The following is a 27871-nucleotide window of genomic DNA, read 5'->3' as shown; positions in this document are numbered from 1 at the left end:
ATACTCAGTAGTTCACCTTGAAAAAGCCTTCAATCAAACAAAATACATTCCTGTATTAAGCCATTTTGTTAGGGAGGACAGTAAGTGTCCTGTATTTTCTTTTGCTTTATTTTGTGAATAAGTAAGTAAGTTCGTTTAAAAATAGATATATTTTGTCTGTTGTTTTGGCATTGCTCACCCTGAAGTCAATCCTTATTGTTAAGAATAAATACTTTGTGTTTGGACTGCAAAACATTGTTGTCGCGGATGATCTCTGGGAGTTGGGAAAAGGTGAGCAAAACTTTATGTTGCCCTCAGGTTCTCCTAGGCTGGGCATTACATTTACTGAAGAGAAGATAAAAGTACAATATTTCACTTCGAAAGATATCCTGACAGACACCACCATCTGCTGGTGACAACATGAAATCGCAGCATCTCCTGGAGTTAATAATTTACCATGTGACAGAGGTGAATGAAAGTGAAAGTAGATTTTAACATTGTTGATCAGTACGGAGTCGCCATTACAGGGAGTGACATCTCTTCTGGAAAACACCGAACTGGAATATATTGAGTTGAAAAGTGAAGAGAATGTAATTTGGTGAGTCCTGAAAGAAAAATTCAATATCAAATGGCTGAGAAAGTTGCTCTCATGGAAAGTTTGCTGAACTGCCATGTGTGTTCAGAGACGTTCAGAGATCCTGTGTCTCTGAGCTGCAACCACAGCTTCTGTTCAAGCTGCCTGAAAACATTCTGGGAACAAGCTAAGAACAAAAACTGTCCCATTTGTAAAATAAAATCCTCAATAGAAGAACCAACTGTCAATGTGGCACTGAAGGGGCTGGCTGACTCTTTTGCTGGGAGGCTGAATATTGGTTCAACTGAGACTGAACCAGAGAAGCAGAAAGAGGAGGTTGTGTGTGATAAACATCCAGAAGTCCCTTATTGGTTCTGTGAGGACGAGCAGAGAGCTGTGTGTCCTGTCTGTGAGTTTTCTCTCCACCAGAGTCACAAGGTGGTTCCTGTAGAACAAGCAGTCAGTGGCCTGAAGGACCAGCTGAAATCTGACTTAAAGTCTCTACAGGACAAGAGGGACAAATACAAACAAGTGGAGAAATCATATGATGAAATGATATTACACTCCAAGAAGCAGCTGTTGTCCACAGAGAGGCAGATCAGAGCAGAGTTCAACAAGCTCCAGCAGTTCCTGAAAGAGGAAGAGGAGTCCAGACTGGCAGCTCTGAGGGAGGAAGAGGAGCAGAAGGGGAAGACTCTCGGCAGAGAGATGAAGATGATTGAGGAGCAGATCTCCTCTCTGTCAGACAGTATCTCTGCTGTTGAAGAAGAGCTGCAGAAACACAACGTGCCATTCCTCAGCAGTTATAAAGCCACTCAGACCAGAGCCAGAGTCCAGAGCTCAGTGTCAGATCCACAGCTGGTCTCTGGAGCTCTGATAGATGTGGCCAAACACCTGGGCAACCTGTCCTTCAGGGTCTGGGAGAAGATGAAGGAGAAGGTCCACTTCAGTCCGGTCATTCTGGACCCAAACACTGCAAACTGCTATCTCTATCTGTCTGATGATCTGACCAGTGTGAGACAGGGAGACACAGCACAGCAGCTTCCTGACAATCCAGAGAGATTAACTAAGTATACCACTGTTCTTGGCTCTGAAGGCTTCAGCTCAGGGAAACACAGCTGGGAGGTGGAGGTGGGAGACCATCCTTACTGGCTTGTAGGTTTGGCTATAGCGTCATTCGACAGAAAGTGGGGGGACCTTGTTTCACGAAAACATGGGATCTGGTGTTTATGGTACCACACTGGAAAATACCAAGATTCTGATTATGAGAACATCACAGTGAAGAAGAGTCTCCAGAGGATCAGAGTCCAGCTGGACTATGACAGGGGGGAGGTGTCCTTCTACCACCCTGAAGACATGACTCACATCTGGACTCAAAGAGACACTTTCACTGAGAAACTCTTCCCATATTTCTGTGTTGGACCGACTGGTGATGCGAAAACTATATCAAAATCTTTAAAGCTGATAGAATGTAAGTAAATGCTCCAAACCCTTGCAATACGATCAATTGGGGTTTACTGGAATGTGATTGTCTTTGATTGATTAATTAACTGTTTGCATCATAAGACATCAGTTTTAGTTCATTTTAGTCAAAACACATTTTTGCTCTGGTTGATTGTTTTTTCTTCATGAGTTGTTGTGGAGGGTCATATTAATATGTTTTATAAACTGACCTTATAGTCTGAAAAAAAGTATGCAAACTGTAGAAATCTTGTGTTTATGGTTTTCATTCAACCCACTCTCTCTGTGATGTTCAGCGATATTAGATTAGTCCTGTGTGTGTGTGTGTGTGTGTGTGTGTCAAGGTCTGTGTAATGTTTTGCTATGTCTGTCTTTTTTTTTTTTTTTTTAGGTTTTTTCATCATATTTTACATGTCCAAAATGTATATTTAGGTGTACGGGTATATTATAATATACCTTGTCTGTTTGCATCTGTATATTTCTCCTATGCAACCACCTTTAACAGCCATTATCTTAACATTAGAGGGTTTTTTAGTCCTGTCATTCTGGACCCAAACACTGCAGCCCGCTCTCTCTATCTGTCTGATGATCTGACCAGTGTGAGACGTGGAGACACAAATCAGAAGCTTCCTGACAATCCAGAGAGACACACTAAGTATGTCCCTGTTCTGGGCTCTGAAGGCTTCAGCTCAGGGAAACACAGCTGGGAGGTGGAGGTGGGAGACCATCCTGACTGGATTATAGGTTTGGCTAAAGAGTCAGTTGACAGGAAGGGGGAGAGATCTCCTTCACCAGAATATGGGATCTGGTGTTTATTGCATCGTAGTGGGAAATACACTAATGGAGCTGGTCAGACCGTCACAGTGAAGAGTCTCCAGAGGATCAGAGTCCAGCTGGACTATGACAGGGGGGAGGTGTCCTTCTACCACCCTGAAGACATGACTCACATCTACACTCACAGAGACGCTTTCACTGAGAAACTCTTCCCATATTTCGGTATTGCAAAGGCTGGTGATGCTAAAACTGCTGAGGTCTCTGTGATGTTCAGGGAGGGTGGTGAGGTCTGAGAGATAGATGAGGAATGTTATAATGGTGGTGGTTTAATGTCAGTTACAAAGAATTCCAGTTTGTTCTTTAAAAATGAGAATGTAATTTGAAAGAATATTAAGAAAATGTTGAAAAAGTAAGATTTGTTTCTGTTTCAGAAAATGACATGGAATATATTCCTTGATTATTGTTTGATATAATTTTTAATTTTTTTTCATGGACACACAATGAAAAAGTAAAGCCTAAATGGAGGCATACTCAGGTGTTGGGAAACAAATGCGTCAAAAGGATGATTGTGGCATAATGTGATTATATTTTGATTTAATCTTTAATTTAATTTGAAATGTTTCAAGGATGAGCAACAACCTTAAGTTTGCATTATTATTTATTTTTAAATCATATACTGTAACTGAAAAAGCTCATCTTACCTTTTCAGTTTTGAAATTGTAAACTTTTTACTTTCCATCTTATCCAAAAATTATAAAAAAAATTGAAAAGGAACTTTCTCAAAATTCATATTTTCAGATTTTTGAAAGAAAAAGTGAATGTTTTATTTCATTTGTTATTTGTTTAACATGTGTATCATGAATGAAACACAGATTACTGGTGATTGTCAGATTGTTTCTGTATATTATTTCCATTTTATTCACACAAACAAACATTATCTATTTCTAAGTTCTTGCTCATTTGACTGCAGGAAATTCTGCTGAATTTTCTTAAAAGTTGGTGTTTCTCTTCAGTCCATAACATATTGAGTTTTAGATTGTGTGGGTGAGGGCTGCAACTAAAAACGGTTTCTTGTCAATGAATGTGTTGTTGTTGTTTTTCTACAAAAATATATAACCAAAAAAGCAAAGAAAATACCAGATGAAAACGGCAAATTTGTGCAAATATTTGTTTTTTGTGTTTAATAAAGATATCAGTTCAAATCAAAGCTATGCTGCAGTGTTATGTGTTTGCAAACACAGAGAACAATTCAACTTTCTATTTAAATGGTCATTTTATTGATAACACCTTTTAAACATTTTATTGAAGTTATAGTAACACGTGAAGCACATAGGAGAATAGAGCAAGAATCCGAAGAATCCGAAAACTAGAGAATTAATATTTGCCTATTATACAGAAGGTAGAAAGAGCCAACTGCAGAGAAATGATAGAATACGGCTGGAGACAGAGGGAATACTGCTCTTAGGAGGAACTACTGTAAGGTGCTCTTAGAGCAGTATTAGAATATATGCAGCAGAGGTGCCTTAAGAGCAGCCAATGAATGCTGCATGGAAATACTGTAAGGTGCTCTATAAACAGTGTTTACCTTGTCATTACCTTGACTGCAACGATCTCCTGGGAAGTGTTGTGATGTCCTGAGAAAAAATTCTAATAATCCAAGTCCCGCCTCCTGCTGTCTCTGATTGGGCGGCCGAGAGAACCAATGGCATGCAATGCAATGTATTTATTCAATAACTAAAAGTCCAATCTGCGTATAGGCAACCAGCATTCAGTAGAAAATGAGAATCCAAAACAAAATTTTAAAAACAAACAAGTGTCCCGTTGACTGTCATGCAAAGGAAATGTCAGCTATGCCTCTAGTTAGTTGCAGTTTTGTAATACTGTGTAATCCCTCATTTTTAAATATGTGAATCTTATTATATTGATTTTTCAAGGCTAGTAAACACAATAACAACAGACACTTTTGCACTGTACATGCTGCTATTTCGTCTCAAAGGGGTCGATGGAGTCATGTGTGGTTAGCACGATCACGTATGAACGCCTTAAGCTAACCCCTGACCTTTTCTTATTAAAACAGGGCCAACTAGGCATTAACACTGTTACTGGAGGAGACAAGTATACAACACAACGACTCAGTGGTTCACCTTGAAAACGCCTTCATTCAAAAGAAACTGTCGGAGGGATAGTTCACACAAAATACAATCCTTTATTATATGAGTTTTAAAGTGATACATGTTCCACTCTGGCAAAGCCGTAATGACCTAAGTGTAAAAAGAAAAAGAAAAAGGCACAATAAAACAGAAAAACAATTTCAAAAAACAACTTCAATCTAAAGATGCAGAAGAAAATTAGCAAAAAAAAAAAAAAGTAAATTACTCACCATATTGGTCGTTACAAAAAAAAAACATGCAGGATGCAAATTGGGTGTACCGTCCCTTTAAACCCAGTCATGTTTTACATGGAGCAGTGTCCCTCTGAACAACGACAGACACAAGTGCATGGGCTGTACAATAGGAAAACAACAACAACGACAACAGAATAAGAAGCACAATAATAATATCCAATAAATAAATAAATATTCAAAATAAATAGAAACCTGAGGACTTATTCACCAAAAACCGACTGCCCGGTCTCTTAATATCTTGGTCTGACCAATAGGGGCGAGACAAATATAAAGGCAGACGATGGTGGACAAGCAAAGTACAGAGGAGCCCAACGCAACTCGAACCCCTCCCTCCCAAAACACAAATAACAAAAAACAAAGTAAAAACAGTTTTCAGTGCTGCAAAGTCCATCGGATTAATCCTGCCATCCCCTGGCACAAGCACGTTGTATCATAAAAAGCTGATAATACATAAAAACACATTAAAATTAAAAAACAGATCAAATCATAAGGGAGAAAAAAAAGAGTCTTAGGGACTGATATGTCCTCCGAAATAAAGCCAACGCCTTCCATCTCCCACACAACACACACACCTCTATAAACTCTATCAGCATGTGTTTTGGGGTCAACCACTTGGGTCAAGTCAGCCGTTCGCATTGTTACTGTACCGGTGCTTAGAACGGCCAAAAGTCACGTGGACTCAATTATTTTACACATCATAATGGGTTTGCGGAAAGACACAATAGATTATATGAACGTACCCGAGTATAACCATATAAAATATGTACACAACATTTTCTTCATCTTGAAACTTTCTTAAAAGAAATACCTTTTTAGTGGGATTTATAGATACCTGTAGACTACAAGTACAACAGCTGGTTACAACACGACATAGCAGCTCCTCAGGTGTTTATAATTTGCCACGTGACAGTCAATAGTATCATCATCCTGATCATCATAGTTATCTTCATTATATCATCTGGAGACAAAAAGAGTTGTATAAACTTAGAAAGCGGAGAAAATAAATAGAGAAAGGTAAAGTATACCAGCATTCCATAGAAAAAGAGAAATCAAATAAAAAGGGGAAAAAAAGAAAAACGTGTCCTGTAAAGACGATGAAACTGCAAAATAATTTCAAAAGACAGCTTCATCCTAAAGATGCAGTAGAAAAGTAGTAATTAAAGAAAAGCACAGCCCCTACAGATACCTGTAGTGGGGTGTTCAGGCATTTATTTGCTTGCTTAACTTTTGTACTTAAGTAAATGCTAAATAATGTACACTACACATATTGTGTAGTATACACATACATATTGTGATAGGAATATGTTAAAGAGAGAGAGTTCAGTATTTAGTTCAACTGGGTAACATAAACAGTCATACCGACCTATGAGCAGAGCATGGTTTCTGTTACAGTGACTCAAAAAATAAAAATGTTGTAAAACTGGTTTCATGTCAGTCCGCCTGAACAAGTGCTGGTATTTAATGAGCTGTTTCCTTATGTATTTAGTCAAACAAAAGCATGAAACTGATTTTTTACTGATTTTAATGTTTGTGTTTGTATTCATACATAAACCTGTAGCTACAAGTAACTTGTCCCCAAATTAAAAGTGCAATATTTGACTCTGATAGATATCCAGACACCACCAACTGCTGGTGAAAACATGACATAGCGGCATCTCCCGGTGTTCATAATTTACCACGTGACTGAGGTGAATGAGAATGAAAGTACATTTTAACATTGTTGATCAGTGCTGAGTCACCATTACAGGGAGTGACATCTCTGCTGGAAAACAAACATTTTGAATATATTGAGTTGAAAAGTGAAGAGACTGTAACTTGGTGAGTCCTACTACTGAGAGATCAATTCAATATCAAATGGCTGAGAAAGATCTTTTTGAGAGATACCTGAAGTGCCATGTGTGTTCAGAGACTTTCAGAGGATAATGATGGATAGATCATCATTATCCACTTGGACGTTGAAAATGTGCCAGGCACCCCTTTTAGCTCTGATCCTATAACCGCCCTGATTCAAACCAACGCATGTGTCGAAAAGACGTTGAACATGAGAGAAAGGGAAAGCAAAAGCAAACCTTCAGGTTGAGACTTTTTATAAGAATTGTTTATCACACCTTTTTACATTTATTTTATGTTTACAAAACTAGTCATTTCATTAAAGGAGTTGTAAGCGGAATGGTTCTTTTAGCTAACTTCCTGTCAGTTACTGCAGTTAGCAGTCCCCTCGCTCGTCCCTACGTCACCACATTAATGCACTGCGGTCTTCGAGCAGCAAGTTATCTAGCATCATCTCAGATCCATAAGTGTGATAAAACATGAAAAAAACCATCAAAACAGACATTGGGAAGGATTTTTACCTGCTCCGCCATTGTAGGCGCATAAACATTCACCCATGTGTCGCTCTGGCGTGCACCGGCAGTGAGACCATGGGTGCGGACGGGTGTCAGTTTGTAGCGTTTTCTCTTGTGATCGGATAAAATTTAGGTATACCATATAAGGTTTAATTGCTTATTACATGCAGAGCAGCTGAGTAAGAGATTGGCTTTATGAAACGCGCACATCGTGTAAGTGATTACTGTATGAATAAAGAGCGATTTAACACTTATATTAATAGAAATAAACCGCTTACTTCACCTTTAAGCTTGGTGTCAATTACAGTTTTTCTCAGTTGCTTTTGTGCTTTTCTCTGATCAGAATGAAAATTCTCATAACTATTAGTTCAACCTCCGCAACATTTAGTCATTTGAGCACATCATAGTAGCAATTTCTCCTTCCTCTGAACAAATTGCAAATGCTTTTGGACATGTATCAGTTGCTTTCATACAATTCTCTGCTGTTTTATAACATTGTCATTTGCTTATGTCATGTCAGTCAAAATGAACTATACTTATGGATGCTGAATAGTCGTTCCCAATAAAACTAATAGTCTTCATTTCATTGCTTGAGTCATTACATACAAAATTGTTGAACTAGTTATCAAATTCTGTCAAGCAAATTGTATACTGTTCTTTATCATAAATACTTTCCTTGCTGCATTGCAAGGGATAATATCCGTTGTGATGTAATTACAGATGAAAATATGTGGCCAGACAGACAGGAACGTCTGGATGTGCCAGAATGATTTACCTATATATATGTTCAGTTAAAATATGTCCTGTTAGATTGTTCACATTTGTGCAAAGCTCTACCAAAAGGGTGTTTTTTTATGTTTGTTCTAAATAAGTGACTGAAGTGTATTTTTCTTTTGCACAATGCTGTAGAATTGCAAAGAGCATACACAGTAAAAATGTGAAACATACGTATTCAGTGTCTTGTACTCACTTACTCCCCTAACTACAGCAATGTGTAACTTTACTGTAGTTTTCAAATGGCTGTACAAGTAGTGTATAGTGCTGTCTTGAGCATTTTCAGGTAGTGTCACCGAGTTCTGACCTTTTTTTTGCATTGGAAAACACTGAGAGAATAAACTGTCTTAATGAAAACATGACAAAGCCATTTGACTATCTTGTTCATAAACGATGGTGTCAAGACTTCTCATTTTGATGACAATGGCAGTTTCATTGACATGAATACTTGCTTTTGAGGAATAGACTATCCATTTTGAGCAAGTGACGTACTTTTGCAGGTTATCCACTAAGTTTTGCAGTTTGCACTAATTGTTTTGAGAAATGCACTAACTGCTGTGCAAATGTTAATAGTGATGTGAGAAAAGCACCAAAGCGACTGAGAAAAACTCTAATGAAATATATACAAAATCATTAGCACAGTAAATTTGTGTCTTTGACTTAAAGCAATTTTTTTTAATTTTTATTCTTAGTTGTGTGCACGTTAAGAGAGAAATTTCAGTATTTAGTCCAACTGGATTAAATGCACACAGTCATGCAGAACATGTTTCCTGTTACAGTGGCTCATAAATAAAAAGATTGTCAAACTGGTCTGGTGTCAGTCCGCCTCTTGCGATGTTCAGTCCTCACTGGAGGACGAAAGAGAATAACACCATTCATTGTTTCCGGTATTAAATGAGCATTTCATTGTTTATTTAGTGAAACTATAATTATTATTTTTTTGTTTCCTATGGTTACCTGTAGCTAGAGGAAAAATGTACCTGAATTAAAAGTGAAATAGTTCACTCTGAAAGATAACCGGACAGTACCATCTGCTGGTGACACTGTGACATAGCAGCATCTCCAGGTGTTCATAATATACCATGTGACAGAGGTGAATAAAACTGAAAGTAGATGTTGACATTTTTGCTCAGAGCTGAGACGCCATTACAGGGAGTGACATCTCTGGTGGAAAACAGACGTTTGGAATAAAGTAGAGAAGAGACTGTAACTTGGTGAGTCCTACTACTTAAAGATAAATTCGATATAAAATGGCTGAGAAAGTTGCTCTTGACTGCCCCGTGTGTCTAGAGACATTCAGAGATCCTGTGTCTCTAAGCTGCGGCCACAGCTTCTGTTCAAGCTGCCTGCAAGTATCCTGGAAAAAAGCTGAAAACAAAAACTGTCCCATTTGTAGAAGGAAATCCTCAAAGGAGAATCCATTAGTGAACTTTGCACTAAAGGATCTGGCTGACTCTTTTGCTGGGAAGCTGAATATTGGCTCATCCCAGAGTGCTAAGGGAGAGAAGAATGTGGAGGTGGTGTGTAGTAAACATCCAGAAGTGCCTAAACTGTTCTGTGAGGACGAGCAGAGAGCTGTGTGTCCTGTCTGTGAGCCTTCTCTCCACCAGAGTCACAAGGTGGTTCCTGTAGAACAAGCAGTCAGTGGCCTGAAGGACCAGCTGAAATCTGACTTAAAGTCTCTACGGGACAAGAGGGACAAATACAAACAAGTGAAGAAAACGTACAATGAAGTGGTTGAACACTCCAAGAAGCAGCTGTTGTCCACAGAGAGGCAGATCAGAGCAGAGTTCAACAAGCTCCAGCAGTTCCTGAAAGAGGAAGAGGAGTCCAGACTGGCAGCTCTGAGGGAGGAAGAGGAGCAGAAGGGGAAGACTCTCGGCAGAGAGATGAAGATGATTGAGGAGCAGATCTCCTCTCTGTCAGACAGTATCTCTGCTGTTGAAGAAGAGCTGCAGAAACACAACGTGCCATTTCTCAGCAGTTATAAAGCCACTCAGACCAGAGCCAGAGTCCAGAGCTCAGTGTCAGATCCACAGCTGGTCTCTGGAGCTCTGATAGATGTGGCCAAACACCTGGGCAACCTGTCCTTCAGGGTCTGGGAGAAGATGAAGGAGAAGGTCCACTTCAGTCCCGTCATTCTGGACCCAAACACTGCACATCCCTGTCTCTATCTGTCTGATGATCTGACCAGTGTGAGACAGGGAGACACATGGCAGCAGCTTCATGACAATCCAGAGAGACACACTTATTCTGCCTCTGTCCTTGGCTCTGAGGGCTTCAACTCAGGGAAACACAGCTGGGAGGTGGAGGTGGGAGACCATCCTCACTGGACTATAGGTTTGGCTAAAGAGTCAGTTGACAGGAAGGGGAAGAGAAATGCTTCACCAAAAGATGGGATCTGGTGTTTATGGCATGGTGATGGAAGATACCTTAATGGAGCTAGTCAGACCGTCACAGTGAAGAAGAGTCTCCAGAGGATCAGAGTCCAGCTGGACTATGACAGGGGGGAGGTGTCCTTCTACCACCCTGAAGACATGACTCACATCTACACTCACAGAGACACTTTCACTGAGAAACTCTTCCCTTATTTCTGTATTGGAGAGGCTGGTGATGCTAAAACGGCTGGTATCTCTGTGATGTTCAGGGAGGGTGGTGAAGTCTGAGAGATTCATGAGGAATGTTTATAATGGTGATGGTTTATTGTCAGTAACAGATCATTCCTGTTTTTGTTTTGTAAAGATGAGAATATTATAATTTGAAAGAACATTAATAAAATCTTGAGATCCAGGTTAAAGAAAAATAAGATTTGTATCTGTTTCAGCAAATGACATGATGAAATATATTCCTTGGTTGTATACTATTCTACATATTTCAGATACATAAGAAAGTAAAGCATAAATGGAGGCATAATAAGGTGTGGGAAGCATTGGTGTGAAAATGATGATTGAGGCATAATGTGATTATATTTTGATTTAATCTTTAATGTAATATGACATGTTTCAAGAATGAGCAACAACCGTTTGCATTATTATTATTTTTAAATCATATAACAACAGAATCTTACCTTTTCTATTTTTTTCATCCAATCTTATCCTACAATTATAAAAAACTTTAAAATGAATTTACAGTATATTAATATGTTCAGATTTTTTAAAGAAACAGTGAATGTTTTATTTTATTTGTTATTTGTTTAACATGTGTGTCATGAATGAAAGGCAGATTACTGGTGATTGTCAGATTCGTTCTGTATATTATTTCCATTTTATTCACATGAACAAACATAATCTATGTCTATGTTCTTGCTTATTAGACTGCAGGAAATTCTGCTGAAATTACTTGATAAAGTTTGTGTTTCTATTCAGTCCATCAAACATTGACTTTAAAATTGTGTGGGTGAGGGCTGCAAATAAAAACTGTTTCTGTTGCCAATTAATGTGTTTTTTTTAACTTAAAATAAAATATCACCGAAAAAGCAAAGAAAATACCAGATGAAAACAGCAAATTTGTGCAAATGTTGGTTATTTGTGTTTAATAAATCTATCAGTAAAAATCAAAGCTATGCTGCAGCGTTATGTGTTTACAAACACAGAATCTGATTCACTTTTCTAATTAAATTATAATTCTATTGAAAACACTTTAACACATTTTCTTGAAGTTATAAACACGTGTAGCACGTAAGAAAACAGCAATAATCAGAAGAATCCGATAACTAGAGGATTAATATTACTATACAGAAGAAACCAGAACTGACAATGAAAACAAAGAGACAAGTAGGAAGAGACAACTGAAGAGAAATTATGAAAAATACAATAATGAAGCTGATCAGACCGTCACAGTGAAGAAGAGTCTCCAGAGGATCAGAGTCCAGCTGGACTATGACAGGGGGGAGGTGTCCTTCTACCACCCTGAAGACATGACTCCCATTTGGACTTTCAAAAACACATTCACTGAGAAAATATTTCCATATTTCTGTGTTGTAAATGCTGGTGATGCTAAAACTGCTGATGTCACTGTGATGTTCAGGGAGGGTGGTGAAAGAGTGATGGGGATTTTTATAATGGTGATGGTATATTGTCAGTAACAGATCATTCCTGTTTTTGTTTTGTAAAGATGAGAATATTGTCATTTGAAAGAACATTAATAAAATGTTGAGATCCAGGTTAAAGAAAAATAAGATTTGTATCTGTTTCAGCAAATGACATTGTAACCGTGGTAACCCTATTTTAGGTAAATAACAGTTGCTCTAGTTTCGGGAGGAGCTGAGTGAATAAACCATTGACGACACATGAAACCACCAGACAAAATATGTTGTAAATATGAACTTTTACTTTCGAAAGAGCGTTTTGTTATAATAAAATTAAATTAAAGTTTCCTCTATTATTCACAACTTAACAGACAATATCAACACAGTAAAATACACATTTCCCTTGAAAAGTTATAAAATGTTCTTTGAATTTCTTCTTCGAGTTCACTCAACAAAAGTCTCTTCAAACCAGAATGTAATGTCAAGTCGTATAGTCAAGAAATAAAATAAAATAGTCAGGCTTTGTGTACTCCGCAACAGTCCTACCGCACTGGTGGACTTCGATGATGAAAGAAAGAATAGGTTATCCTTCCTCAATTTAGAAGGTATCAGCTCCAACTCCTCTGGATGTGAAGCTGCTCAATGGTTCAAGGGTAGCTCGTCATCTCCTTCGTCCAGGAGAATCCAGAATCCAACTCCAATTTAATCCAAGGTAAAACACCTGTATAAAAACAGTATAAAAACAAGGCTATTACTATTCTAAGTCATGAAATCATTTATGGCCATAATGAATATCACAACAAACTCTCAATTTCTACTGTAATTCAATAGTGATCAACTTGTGAATTTTTAGCTTTTTAACCAGGAATTATGATTAAACATTTTTTATCCCATTTTTAAAACATGAACTAAATGATATCCATCATATTCCTCACATTTACATTCAAGCATAAAGCACAAATGTTCAATTGTCTGTTTAAACATGCTACATATAATATTAACGCTAACTGTGCACAATGTCACAGCTAAACTGCATGTTTCCAGCATATAGCCCAAATCAAAATACAAAAATTAATAAATCAAGCACTATGATAAAATAATGTAACAATCACTTACAGTTTTACTCTTTATGGCTTAAAATGCAACAAAGGCTGCTTTAACTACAGCATTAACACTCTTATTTGTACATAAAATAAAGAGAACACGTGCTTTATATAACACAACACGTGGTAAGACACACCAGTAAATATATTAGCCCATTAGCCATGTACCGGCAGGCAACACAGGAAGTCTGTACTATAAATAGCATTAGCCGTATCGGCATTAACACCTGTTACTATAAATAGCCATAGCCCAACTTCTTGAAAGTCACCGAAACAATGACAGAAGCGGTTAGCCTCCGGTACACAGGTTGTCTTCCACTCTTCAGATAATATGTCAAAGGCATACACTTCAGTTTCACTCACGTTTGTAGTTTAACTTGTTTCATAAATCAATTGTCTCTCTTTGTGCATTAATTTCATCCATAGATAGATTTCATCTCATGCTGTGTCGAACTTATCTTTTCTCTCTCATGGAGGTTAACTTTACCATCCAATGAGGAGTCTGTATTCCTTGTGATAACCAATCAAACGCCTCAATGCAAGACCAACATTGATTGACAAGCTATTTAAGCGAATAGGAATGTTGGAAATAAAATAATAACAAAATAAGCATATAATGATGTATTATGATGATCTTATCAACGGGGTTATTGGGAATTTATCCCATTTTTGTCACTGGGTTACAACATGATGAAATATATCCCTTGGTTGTTGTATAATATTCAATACATTTCAGATCCATAATAAGAAAGTAAAGCATACATAGAGGCATAATCAGGTGTGGGAAGCATTGGTGTGAAAATGAAGATTGTGGCATAATGTGATTATATTTTGATTTAATCTTTAATGTAATTTGACATGTTTTAAGAATGAGCAACAACCCTACATTTGCATTATTATTATTTTTAAATCATATAACAACAGAATCTTACCTTTTTTTTTCATTCAATCTTATCCTACAATTATAATAAAGTTTAAAATAAATTTATATTAATATGTTCAGATTTTCTGAAAGAAACAGTGAATGTTTTATTTTATTTGTTATTTGTTCAACATGTGTGTCATGAATGTTTTATTTTATTTGTTATTTGTTCAACAGGTGTGTCATGAATGTTTATTATTTCCATTGTATTCACATGAACAAACATTATCTATTTATATGTTCTTGATTATTTGACTGCAGGAAATTCTGCTGAATTTACTTGATACAGTTTGTGTTTTTCTTCAGTCCATCATTGACTTTAAGATTGTGTGGGTGAGGGCTGCAACTAAAATCAGTTTCTGTTGCCAATTAATGTGTTTTTTTTACTTAGGCCTATAATAACGTATCACCATAAAAGCAAAGAAAATACCAGATGAAAACAGAAAATGTGTGCAAATGTTGGTTATTTGTGTTTAATAAATCTATCAGTAAAAATCAAAGCTATGCTGCAGTGTTGTGTGTTTACAAACACATAATCTGATTCACTTTTCTAATTAAATTATAATTTTATTGAAAACACTTTAACACATTTTCTTGAAGTTATAAACACATGTAGCACATAAGAAAACAGAGCAATAATCAGAAGAATCCGATAACTAGAGGATTAATATTACTATACAGAAGAAACCCAAACTGACAATGAAAACAAAGAGACAAGTAGGAAGAGACAACTGAAGAGAAATGATAGAAAATGGCTGGAAACAGAGGGAATGGGAGACACAACTGAAGAACAACACATTTTTACTGTAGCCTACAGATGCTGCTATTTCTCATGTATTTTTGGAAGGGGTCGGTAGGTCATGTTTGGTTAGTGAGATCACGTATGAACGCCTTTAGGTAACCTTTGACCTTTTCTTATTAAAACAGGGTCAGCTAGGCATTAACACTGTTACTTGTGAGACTAAAAGTAACATACTCAGTAGTTCACCTTGAAAAAGCCTTCAATCAAAAGAAGTTGTTGGAGGGATAGTTCATACAAAATAAAATCCTGTAATCAGCCATTTTGTTAGGAAGGAAGTTAAGTGTCCTGCATTTTATTTTGCTTTTTTTAATAGGTAAGGAAGTTTGATTAAAAAGAGATGTATTTTGTTTTTTGTTTTGGCATTGCTCACCCTGAAGTCAATCCTTATTGTTAAGAATAAATACTTTGTGTTGCCCTCAGGCTCCCCTAGGCTGGGCATTACATTTACTGAAGAGACGATATTCGTTTAGATAGAGGGAATTTGTCCTTTATTTAAAAGTGCAGTATTCCACTTTTGAAAGATATCCTGACTGACACCACCATCTGCTGGTGACAACATGAAATCGCAGCATCTCCAGGTGTTCATAGTTTACCATGTGACAGAGGTGATTGAAAGTGAAAGCAGATTTTAACATTGTTGATCAGTACGGAGTCGCCATTACAGGGAGTGACATCTCTGCTGGAAAATACACTTTTGGAATATATTTAGTAGAAAAGTGAAGAGACTGTTACTTGGTGAGTCTGAAGATAAATTAAATATCAAATGGCTGAGAAAGTTGCTCTTGTGGAAAGTTTCCTGAACTGCCATGTGTGTTCAGAGACGTTCAGAGACCCTGTGTCTCTGAGCTGCAACCACAACTTCTGTTCAAGCTGTCTGAAAACATTCTGGGAACAAGCTAAGAACAAAAACTGTCCCATTTGTAAAAGGAAATCCTCAAAGGACCTTGTTGTAAACTTTAATCTGAAGGAACTGGCTGACTCTTTTGCTGGGAGACAGAAATCTGGATTATCTGAGAGTGAAAAAGGGGAGAAGAAGCTGGGGGTGGTGTGTAAACATCAAGAAGAGCCTAAACTGTTCTGTGAGGACGAGCAGAGAGCTGTGTGTCCTGTCTGTGAGTTTTCTCTCCACCAGAGTCACAAGGTGGTTCCTGTAGAACAAGCAGTCAGTGGCCTGAAGGACCAGCTGAAATCTGACTTAAAGTCTCTACAGGACAAGAGGGACAAATACAAACAAGTGAAGAAAACCTACAATGAAGTGGTTCAACACTCCAAGAAGCAGCTGTTGTCCACAGAGAGGCAGATCAGAGCAGAGTTCAACAAGCTCCAGCAGTTCCTGAAAGAGGAAGAGGAGTCCAGACTGGCAGCTCTGAGGGAGGAAGAGGAGCAGAAGGGGAAGACTCTCGGCAGAGAGATGAAGATGATTGAGGAGCAGATCTCCTCTCTGTCAGACAGTATCTCTGCTGTTGAAGAAGAGCTGCAGAAACACAACGTGCCATTCCTCAGCAGTTATAAAGCCACTCAGACCAGAGCCAGAGTCCAGAGCTCAGTGTCAGATCCACAGCTGGTCTCTGGAGCTCTGATAGATGTGGCCAAATACCTGGGCAACCTGTCCTTCAGGGTCTGGGAGAAGATGAAGGAGAAGGTCCACTTCAGTCCTGTCATTCTGGACCCAAACACTGCAAACCCCTTTCTCTATCTGTCTGATGATCTGACCAGTGTGAGACGTGGAGACACAATCCAGCAGCTTCCTGATAATCCAGAGAGACACACTAAGTATGCCACTGTTCTTGGCTCTGAAGGCTTCAGCTCAGGGAAACACAGCTGGGAGGTGGAGGTGGGAGACCATCCTGACTGGGAAGTAGGTTTGGCTAAAGAGTCAAGTGATAGAAAGGGAAAGTGCCCTCCTTCACCAGAATATGGGATCTGGTGTTTATGGCATGGTGATGGAATATACACTAACGGAGCTGGTCAGACCGTCACAGTGAAGAGTCTCCAGAGGATCAGAGTCCAGCTGGACTATGACAGGGGGGAGTTGTCCTTCTACCACCCTGAAGACATGACTCACATCTGCACTCATAGAGACACTTTCACTGAGAAACTCTTCCCATATTTCAGTATTGGAAAGGCTGGTGATGCTAAAACTGCTGATATCTCTGTGATGTTCAGGGAGGGTGGTGAAGTCTAAGAGATTCATGAGGAATGTTATAATGGCGGTGGTTTATTGTCAGTTACAAACAATTCCAGTTTGTTCTTTAAATATGAGAATGTAATTTGAAAGAATATTAAGAAAATGTTGAAAAAGTAAGATTTGTTTCTGTTTCAGAAAATGACATAGAATATATTCCTTGATTATTGTTTGATATAATTTATTTTTATTTTTTCAATGAAAAAGTAAAGCCTAAATGGAGGCATAATCAGGTGTGAGAAGCATATGCGTCAAAAGGATGATTGTGGCATAATTTGATTAGATTTTAATTTAATCTTTAATTTAATTTGACATGTTTCAAGGATGAGCAACAACCTTAAGTTTGCATTATTCTTTATTTTTAAATCATATAACAGAAAAAGCTCATCTTGCCTTTTTGAGTCTTGATATTGTAAACGTTTTACTTTCCATCTTATCCAACAATTATAAAAAATAAATTAAAAAGGAACTTTCTCAAAATTCATTTAATATGTTCAGATTTTTGAAAGAAAAAGTGAATGTTAATGTCTAATTCATTTGTTATTTGTTTACCGTGTGTGTCATGAATGAAAGAAAAATTACTGGTGATTGTTAGATTTTTTCTGTATTTTATTTAAATTTTATTCACATGAACAAACATAATCTTCAAGGTGTTTGCTTATTTATCTGCAGGAAATTCTGCTGAATTTGCTTGATAAAGTTTGTGTTTTTCTTCAGTCATTTAAATATTGACTTTAATTGTGTGGGTGAGGGCTGCAACAAAAAATATCAATGAATGTGGTTTCAATTTTTTTTCCCAATTTTTTACTTACTAAAACATTACACCAAAGAAGCAAAAAGAAAATAGTCTAACAGATGAAAACAGCACATTTTTGTTACTGGTGTTTAATAAATGTTTTAACCTTTAATCGTTGTAACCGTGTATATTTAAATATGGATTAAATATAGGCTATCTGGCATGTGCAACTTTACCACATATCTTGATCTCTAACATTAATATCTATCTCTTTATTATCACATTGCAGAGATCATTTCGTAACTCTTGGAGCATTTATTAATGACCTACTTCACCGGTGGGAATATGAAGGTGTATTGAACTCTGAGATCCTATTTAGTATAAATGTGCAAACCAAAAAAATTGGTTCATCCTGCCTGAGAAAAGGCAGAAAGAGTGTTTTATGGTCTCACTGTCTAACCCTACATTTCTGCACATAGATAGATAGACATAGATATACATTTTTCTTACTGTGATTTCACAGTAAGAAAAATGTAGGGTTAGGATTAGCAGGACAGCTGGGCCAAGGGAAGACTAAGGGAAGACTGAGGGAAGAAAAATCTCATTCATTATATTATAATAGTGATTTTATAATGATAGAACGCTGGTTCCGTATGGGTGAAGTATTCCTTTAAGGTGTAGCTGCTGCTTGATCCTGTGTGTTCATGTTAACTGTCAGATGTGAAACAACCAGTCAGCACATGAGTCATAGTTGGATGAACTCCAGCATCTTAATTAGATAACTGTGGATTCACTTTATGTTGGATTCAAATAGTGAAATGATGTCCCGAGTTACTTCTATCAATATAAATCAAAGCTATGCTGCAGTCTTATGTGTTAGCAAACACAGAGAAGAATTCACCTTTCTATTTAAATGATAATTTCATTGATAACACACGTTTTCTTAACATGTGTAGAACGTAAGAGAACAGCAATAATCCGAAGAATCAGAAAACAAGATGATTTAATATTATTATACAGAAGAAACCGAAACTGACAAAGTAAAAAAAGAGACAAAAAGCCAAAGTAGAAAGAGCCAACTGCAGAGAAATGATAGAATAGGCTACGTCTGGAAACAGAGGGTATGGGAGAGAGAGTGAAAGACGGCCTATGGAGAGAAGCAGACTCGGTGTTGTCAGGGCAACTTTTAGTCACTGGCTGGAGACAGAATACGGCAGAGGTTTTCAGAGTGAAGACAGTGCATGCATCAAAATAGAAAAAATAAATATAATCATTGTTATTTTTTACAAAAAATTATATTCGGGGCTAGTTAAATTATACCCGGGGATTTAGCCGCGAATAAAACAGCCTATGACGCCACTAGAAAAGGGGAGCAGTGATTGTAGTTTACATGTAGCCTATAGGCTAGGCCTACAGGGCTGCACAATTAATCATTTTCAATCTTGATTTTAGCTCCGATCGTTCCTACAGAATCATGACACTAAAAAGTCAACTCATTGTGCAGTTGCATTAGAATCATCAAACTGCCGTCCCTCCGTGTGTGTCTGTGCTTTACCTTGTGTGACTGCGCCCCCTGCTGGAGCCCGTTCACTCCTTGAAATGCCTCTAATCTGTCAGCTGCACTGAAAACACAGAGAAAAAGCATGCAACATAATCTTCATCACACATCATCACCCCCGTCAACTTCCTCATAGTGCCACAGTCATTAGATATCACCATCCCGATCCTCTTCATTATATCATCTGGAGACAAAAATAGTTATATGCACTTAGAAAACTGAGAGAAAATATAAAGAAAGGTGGAGTCACCTATAGGCTACCAGCATTCAGGAAATGAGGGGAAAAAAAATTAAACACCAAAAAATAAGTGTCATGTTGACTGTCCTCCAAATGAAATGCCAGCTATGCCTCTAGTGAGTTGTAGTTGTGTAATACTGTATACTCCCTAATTTTTAAAATATGTGAATCTTATTATATTGACTTTTCAAGGCTAGTTAACACACTAAAAATAGAAGAACAACACTTTTGCACGGTACATGCTGCTATTTCATTTCTTTTTTTGAAGGGGTCGTGGGTCATGTCAGTGTGTTTAGCACGATCACATATGAACGCCTTAAGGTAACCTTTGACCTTTTAGTATTAAAACAGGGCCAGCTAGGCATTAACACTGTTACTGGAGGAGACAAGTATAATATACAATGACTCAGTGGTTCACCTTGAAAAGCCTTCATTCAAAAGAAATTGTTGGAGGAATAGTTCATACTAAATACATTCCTGTATTAAGCCACTTTGTTAGGGAGGAAGGTAAGTATCCTGCATTTTATTTTGCTTTATTTTGTAATGGGTAAATTAGTTTGTTTAAAAAGAGATGTATTTTGTTTGTTGTTTTGGCATTGCTCACCCTGAAGTCAATCCTTATGTTTAAGAATAAATACTTTATCTTGCCCTCAGGCTCCCCTAGGCTGGGCATTATATTTACTGTAGAGAAGATAGTCCTTTAGAAGGAATTTGTCCTTGATTTAAAAGTGCAATATTCCACTTTCGAAATATATCCTGACTGACACCACCATCTGCTGGTGACAACATGACATTGCAGCATCTCCAGGTGTTAATAGTTTACCACGTGACAGAGGTGGATGAAAGTGAAAGGCCGTGTCTGAACTGCCATACTAGCGTCCTACATCCTACATACTCATGCATACTCTCTACTCAAAGATCGATTGTGTATGCGAGCTGCGTCTAAACGTTCTCAGTTGAAGTATACTCAAGCAATGAAGAATTTCTTCTTCTTCTTATAAGATTCAGGCAGTTTAGACACTGTTAAGCTTATAACCGCCCTCTACAGGTTAGATATTGAACTAGATTTTTACAGTCCTGTGTTCATCATTTGTGTTTTAGACCTCTTGTTTTATAATAATGATGTTTTGAGGCGGAGGATCCCTCCGACGCTCTCTGTCCGGCTCATCAGCACTCAGCTGTCTGTGAGTTGAGCTGGACGAGCCGCGGTGTGTGGGACAGCGATCTGTTCTAATCTCTCTCCACTATCAGACTCACAACACTCATTTCACTTAGTGACTCTAATGTTGTTAGGTATTTATCTTCATCTCTTATCTATTGTAAGAGTTTATGAATGACTGCACGTACAGTTGTCAGATCGCGGAACCCCAAACAATGTTGTTGCCTAGCAACTTGCTCGAAAATATTTCATTTTCCTGGGCGGGTAGAATTGACCCAGTGCATTATGGGGCGGTTGAGTAGGAAAAGTATACGATCGATTCATACCCAAAATCTTCCCGGAAGTTAGTACTCATCCGGGAATTTCTCACATACCCAAACTCGCATACCCAACCGTCACATACTCAAATTGAAGTCAAAATGAGTATGAGTAGGACGTTAGTATGGCAGTTCAGACACGGCCAATGTACCGACATTGTTGTTCGGAGCTGAGTCGCCATTACAGGGAGTGACATCTCTGCTGGAAAACACACATTTGGAATATATTAAATCAAAAGGGGAAGGGACTGTAACTTGGTGAGTCCTGCTACTGAAAGATACATTCAATATAAAATGGCTTGAGAAAGTTGCTCTTTTGGAACGATTCCTGAACTGCCATGTGTGTTCAGAGACTTTCAGAGATCCTGTGTCTCTGAGCTGCAGCCACAGCTTCTGTTCAAGCTGTCTGAAAACATTCTGGGAACAAGCTAAGAACAAAAACTGTCCCATTTGTAAAAGGAAATCCTTGAAGGTAGATCTAGAAGTAAACTTTGAACTAAAGGATCTTGCTGACTCTTTTGCTGGGAGACAGAACATTGGACCCTCTGAGAGTGCAAAAAGACAGAAGTTGGAGGTGGTGTGTAAACATCAAGAAGAGCCTAAACTGTTCTGTGAGGACGAGCAGAGAGCTGTGTGTCCTGTCTGTGAGTTTTCTCTCCACCAGAGTCACAAGGTGGTTCCTGTAGAACAAGCAGTCAGTGGCCTGAAGGACCAGCTGAAATCTGACTTAAAGTCTCTACAGGACAAGAGGGACAAATACAAACAAGTGAAGAAAACGTACAATGAAGTGGTTGAACACTCCAAGAAGCAGCTGTTGTCCACAGAGAGGCAGATCAGAGCAGAGTTCAACAAGCTCCAGCAGTTCCTGAAAGAGGAAGAGGAGTCCAGACTGGCAGCTCTGAGGGAGGAAGAGGAGCAGAAGGGGAAGACTCTCGGCAGAGAGATGAAGATGATTGAGGAGCAGATCTCCTCTCTGTCAGACAGTATCTCTGCTGTTGAAGAAGAGCTGCAGAAACACAACGTGCCATTCCTCAGCAGTTATAAAGCCACTCAGACCAGAGCCAGAGTCCAGAGCTCAGTGTCAGATCCACAGCTGGTCTCTGGAGCTCTGATAGATGTGGCCAAACACCTGGGCAACCTGTCCTTCAGGGTCTGGGAGAAGATGAAGGAGAAGGGCCACTTCAGTCCTGTCATTCTGGACCCAAACACTGCAAACCCCTGGCTCTATCTGTCTGATGATCTGACCAGTGTGAGATTTGGAGACACAAACCAGCAGCTTCCTGACAATCCAGAGAGATGCTCTAAGTATGCAGATGTTCTCGGCTCTGAAGGCTTCAGCTCAGGGAAACACAGCTGGGAGGTGGAGGTGGGAGACCATCCTGACTGGAATATAGGTTTGGCTAAAGAGTCAGTTGACAGGAAGGGGAAGTTATCTGCTTCACCAGAATATGGGCTCTGGTGTTTATGTAATCATGATGGAAAATACACTAATGGAACTGGTCAGACCGTCACAGTGAAGAAGAGTCTCCAGAGGATCAGAGTCCAGCTGGACTATGACAGGGGGGAGGTGTCCTTCTACGACCCTGAAGATATGACTCCAATCTGCACTCACAAAGACACTTTCACTGAGAAACTCTTCCCTTATTTCGGTATTGGAATGGCTGGTGATGCTAAAACTGCTGATATCTCTGTGATGTTCAGGGAGGGTGGTGAGGTCTGAGAGATTCATGAGGAATGTTATAATGGTGTTGGTTTAATAACAGTTACAAACAATTCCAGTTTGTTCTTTAAAAATGAGAATGTAATTTGAAAGAATATTAAGAAAATGTTGAAAAAGTAAGATTTGTTTCTGTTTCAGAAAATGACATGGAATATATTCCTTGATTATTGTTTGATATATTTTTTTTTTTCATGGACACACAATGAAAATATTTTGATGTTTCAAGGATGAGGAACAACCCTAAGTTTGCATTATTCTTATATTTTAATTATTATTATATAACAGAAAAAGCTCATCTTACCTTTTCAGTTTTGACATTGTAAACTACTTTCCATCTTATCCAACAATGTAAAAGGGAACTTTCTCAAAATTCATTTATATTAATATGTTCAGATTTTTTAAAGAAAAAGTGAATTTTAATGTCTATTTCATTTGTTATTTGTTTACCATGTGTGTCATGAATGAAAGGCAGATTACTGGTGATTGTTAGATTTTTCTGTATTTTATTTCAATTTCACATGAGCAAACACAATCTATTTCTAAGTTCTTGCTTATTTGACTGAAGGGAAATCAGCAGAATTTGCTTGATACAGTTTATGTTTCTCTTCAGTCCATCAAACATTGACCTTAAGATTGTGTGGGTGAGGGCTGCAACTTAACACCGTTACTATTGTAAATGAATGTTGTTTTTTTTTGTTTTTTTTACAAAATACCAAAAAAGTAAAGAAACTACCAGATGAAACCTGCAAATTTGTGCAAATATTTGTTTTTTGTGTTTAATAAAGATATCAGTTAAAATCAAAGCTATGCTGCAGTGTTAAGTGTTTGCAAACAGAGAGAACAATTCAACTTTCTATTTAAATGGTCATTTTATTGATAACACCTTTTAAACATTTTATTGAAGTTATAGTAACACGTGAAGCACATAGGAGAAATAGAGCAAGAATCCGAAAAGTAGAGGATTAATATTTGCCTATTGTACAGAAAGTAGAAAGAGCCAACTGCAGAGAAATGATAGAATACGGCTGGAAACAGAGGGAATAGGAGGAACTACTGTAAGGTGCTCTTAGAGCAGTATTAGAATATATGCAGCCAAGTTGGCCTAAGCAGCCAATGAATGCTGCACGGAAATACTGTAAGGTGTTCTAAAAGCAGTGTTTATTTACCTTGTCATTACCTTGACTGTCACGATCTCCTGGGAAGTGTTGTGATGTTCTGAGAAAAAATTCTAATAATCCAAGTCACGCCTCCTGCTCTCTGATTGGGCGGCCGAGAGAACCAATGGCATGCAATGCAACGTATTTATTCAATAACTGTGAAGACCACTTTGCGTATAGGCAACCAGCATTCAGTAGTCCCGTTGACTGTCATGCAAAGGAAATGTCAGCTATGCCTCTAGTTAGTTGCTGTTTTGTAATACTGTGTAATCCCTCATTTAAATAAATGTGAATCTTATTATATTGATTTTAAGGCAAGTAAACACAATAACAACAGACACTTTTGCACTGTACATGCTGCTATTTTGTCTCGAAGGGGTCGTGGGGTCATGTTTGGTTAGCACGATCACATATGAACGCCTTAAGGTAACCCTTGACCTTTTCTTATTAAAACAGGGCCAGCTAGGCATTAACACTGTTACTGGAGGAGACAAGTATACAACACAATGACTCAGTGGTTCACCTTGAAAAAGCCTTCATTCAAAAGAAACTGTCGGAGGGATAGTTCACACAAAATACAATCCTTTATTATATGAGTTTTAAAGTGATACATGTTCCACTCTGGCAAAGCCGTAATGACCTAAGTGTAAAAAGAAAAAGAAAAAGGCACAATAAAACTGAAAAATAATTTCAAAAAACAACTTCAATCTAAAGATGCAGAAGAAAATTAGCAAAAAAAGAAAAGTAAATTACTCACCATATTGGTCGTTACAAAAAAAAGACATGCAGGATGCAAATTGGGTGTACCGTCCCTTTAAACCCAGTCATGTTTTACATGGAGCAGTGTCCCTCTGAACAACGACAGACACAAGTGCATGGGCTGTACAATAGGAAAACAACAACAACGACAACAGAATAAGAAGCACAATAATAATATCCACTAAAATAAATAAATAAATATTCAAAATAAATAGAAACCTGAGGACTTATTCACCAAAAACCGACTGCCCGGTCTCTTAATATCTTGGTCTGACCAATAGGGGCGAGACAAATATAAAGGCAGACGATGGTGGACAAGCAAAGTACAGAGGAGCCCAACGCAACTCGAACCCCTCCCTCCCAAAACACAAATAACAAAAAACAAAGTAAAAACAGTTTTCAGTGCTGCAAAGTCCATCGGATTAATCCTGCCATCCCCTGGCACAAGCACGTTGTATCATAAAAAGCTGATAATACATAAAAACACATTAAAATTAAAAAACAGATCAAATCATAAGAGAAAAAAAAAGAGTCTTAGGCTGAAGGCAGGGGACTGATATGTCCTCCGAAATAAAGCCAACGCCTTCCATCTCCCACACAACACACACACCTCTATAAACTCTCCCCCAGGCTTGTAAAGAGTAGCACACACACTAAGAGCGACGGATGTCCTGTACAAGCTTGCAGACACACACACACACACACACACACACACACACACACACACACACACACACACACACACACACACACACACACACACACACACACACACACACACACACACACACACAAACAAACAAATACTGCACTCTGTGGCAAAGGACTGCACAACAGATAAACTCTCCGCAAACCTCACTATCTATGGACGTGTATAATCTAATAGTACACCGATAAGCTCTTTAATTTCTTAGAGGCTTCAGGTATACTGTACACATCCTTACTTATTCACTGCCTAACTGTATGTGCTTTATATAGACAAACATAAATGTTGCTAATCCAACATATAGCATTGACTTCTTTTATTTTTGTTTTGCTGCTATGTTCCAGACAGAACAGAGATGTTAGCGGGTTTAAAATATCTCAACATTTAAGAAAAGTGCACTAAGGTTCAAGCAGGCATTCAGCTGTAGCCTAGCAACAACAGGAGCCACCAATAAAATGTTTGTAATTATAACAGGATTACTGTAATATCAGAGTGTACTGTATGTAATATTTCACCTGTTATTTATGACCAACCAATATATTTCATAATAACAAGATAAGTTAGGATAACACACTTGCTTATCTGTTACGATTCATTCATCAGAGCTCACCATTCAGGCTGTTTGAGCGCAGTGCAATTTCTCACTACAGTTAAACACGAAGATGGAAAAATTAATTTCCCAATCAAAGTCATTTTGCCTGTGGTTTTGTTTTGTGTTTCAGATGTTCACGTTCTGGGGCGGGAAGACACTGAGCTTTGCTAACCTCTTCTTGGGCCGTTCACATTGCAACAAGGGAAAAACAACGGGTGCCTCCAATTGTTCAGAGCCATTGTTTCTGACTGACAAAGTTACACACACACAGACTCATTCTCTACATTCACACATAACACTATCAGGCACACCCCTACCAAAATAAAAAGGGTAAAGTAACCGCACACACAAAAAAAAAAACATGTTGACCATGAGTTTGAGCGCAGTATTATAGCTAAAGAACAATAAGCAAATTACAAAATATCATTTTCCACTTAATAGCCACGTTTAAAAAAAAACAGCCACTGTTAATATGGGGGAGAAATAAACATGCTTTCCTACAAAGATAAGAGAAAAAAAAAAGATTTCCTTCAACTCTAGAATCCACTGGCACTAAGAAAAATTTGAATTATACAAACTACATATACAGTTGCAAATGTGTAATAATTATAATAATTATCATGATAATAGTATATAGTAATGATAGTCGTAGATTTTTACTTAAAACTTTACATACTCTATTTCCAGTGCAGTGTTTTATGTCACACACGTGTGGGTTCACAGAAGGACAGGAGGGGTTTGGTGGCACAGAACTTGTGGGGAGAGACCAGGGAGAACCACACCAAGTGCTAAAAAAAAATACACACACACCGTAACCTCCCGCCAATCAAAGAGCTGTTTGACGTATAGTTGCCGTAGTTGGATGGTTGTCAGGAGATTTTGTAGGACAGGTGTCAGACAGGGGGCAATAGCAGTAGTAGAAGTAGTAAAAATAAGAGATGCATGCTGGGAGGTTGAGGCTGGGCTTCCAGTGTGGGAGGGTTTGTTGTCCCTAAAGTGACACTGGACTAGTTCTTTTATCCCCTCCTCCTCATCATCCTCCTCTCTCTCTTTCTCTCTCTCTCTTTCTCTCTCTCTCCAGCAGAGCCCTCCTGACAGACGAAACAAGCGCTCTCAAACCTGAGGAGGAAAACAACAAAACAGCCTTGAATAAATGAAATACGTGACAATTAGCAAAGTAGGACTAAGAAAAATGCAGCGCATTCTTTTTCTTTTTTTTAAGGAAAATTAGCTCATTCGCTCTCTCCAAGTAAAATGTAAGACTTTTTCATAACTTTTTTTAATGCCACTTTAAATTAAATGTAATGTCAACATCGCAGCCATACTGGCAAAAGTAGTATGGATATAATGGAAATTCGGACTCATTTTAAGGTACTCTTAACAAAGAACATTCATTATAAACTCACATATAATATACTAACATCGATATACTGTAACAATAGCTTTGTGAAGTGTATGTGTGTGTATACAAAAACATAAAGGTTCTTATTTGTCACATATCCACCCCTTTCCAATTATTTGAAAGGAGTAATCTAATTCTAAGATTATTTTTTGGCATAATTATATCCTTTCAAAACAT

The 27871-nt window shown here is 38.0% G+C and overlaps 5 protein-coding genes across 9 annotated transcripts in view; 4 read left to right on the top strand and 1 right to left on the bottom strand.

The window, feature by feature from the left end:
• Positions 1–592: 592 nt before the first annotated feature.
• LOC307265876 (zinc-binding protein A33-like) lies at positions 593–2175 on the top strand. Its single transcript, XM_080047703.1, has one exon. The coding sequence runs from the start codon at positions 608–610 to the stop codon at positions 2030–2032; it is 1425 nt and encodes a 474-aa protein (XP_079903829.1). The 5' UTR covers positions 593–607; the 3' UTR covers positions 2033–2175.
• Positions 2176–9561: 7386 nt separating this feature from the next.
• Positions 9562–10977, top strand: LOC307256784 (nuclear factor 7, brain-like; the record flags this gene model as incomplete). The annotated part of the gene is made up of 1 exon (XM_080035878.1): positions 9562–10977. One exon carries the CDS (start codon positions 9562–9564, stop codon positions 10975–10977), a length of 1416 nt encoding a protein of 471 aa, XP_079892004.1.
• A 4883-nt stretch (positions 10978–15860) lies between these two features.
• On the top strand, positions 15861–18102 carry LOC307266653 (nuclear factor 7, brain-like). The gene has a single exon (XM_080048725.1). It carries the CDS (start codon positions 15929–15931, stop codon positions 17348–17350), a length of 1422 nt encoding a protein of 473 aa, XP_079904851.1. The 5' UTR covers positions 15861–15928; the 3' UTR covers positions 17351–18102.
• A 1887-nt stretch (positions 18103–19989) lies between these two features.
• Positions 19990–23078, top strand: LOC307256765 (zinc-binding protein A33-like; the record flags this gene model as incomplete). Its single annotated transcript, XM_080035857.1, has 2 exons — positions 19990–19998; positions 21663–23078. The coding sequence occupies 2 exons, from the start codon at positions 19990–19992 to the stop codon at positions 23076–23078; spliced, it is 1425 nt and encodes a 474-aa protein (XP_079891983.1).
• Positions 23079–27153: 4075 nt separating this feature from the next.
• Positions 27154–27871, bottom strand: part of LOC307261949 (calcium/calmodulin-dependent protein kinase type II subunit beta-like) — a 65324-nt gene continuing 64606 nt past the window's right edge. For all 5 annotated transcript variants that reach the window (XM_080042669.1, XM_080042670.1, XM_080042671.1 and 2 more), the window contains one exon: positions 27154–27411. The gene's annotated coding sequence lies outside the window, so the exon portion shown is untranslated. The remainder of the gene's footprint in view (positions 27412–27871) is intronic.

This window comes from Ammodytes marinus (genome assembly GCF_949987685.1).
Source record: "Ammodytes marinus genome assembly, chromosome: 2".
Lineage (NCBI taxonomy): Eukaryota > Metazoa > Chordata > Actinopteri > Uranoscopiformes > Ammodytidae > Ammodytes > Ammodytes marinus.
Note: the sequence above shows the minus strand (reverse complement) of the source record. Positions and strands in the feature narration are given on the sequence as shown.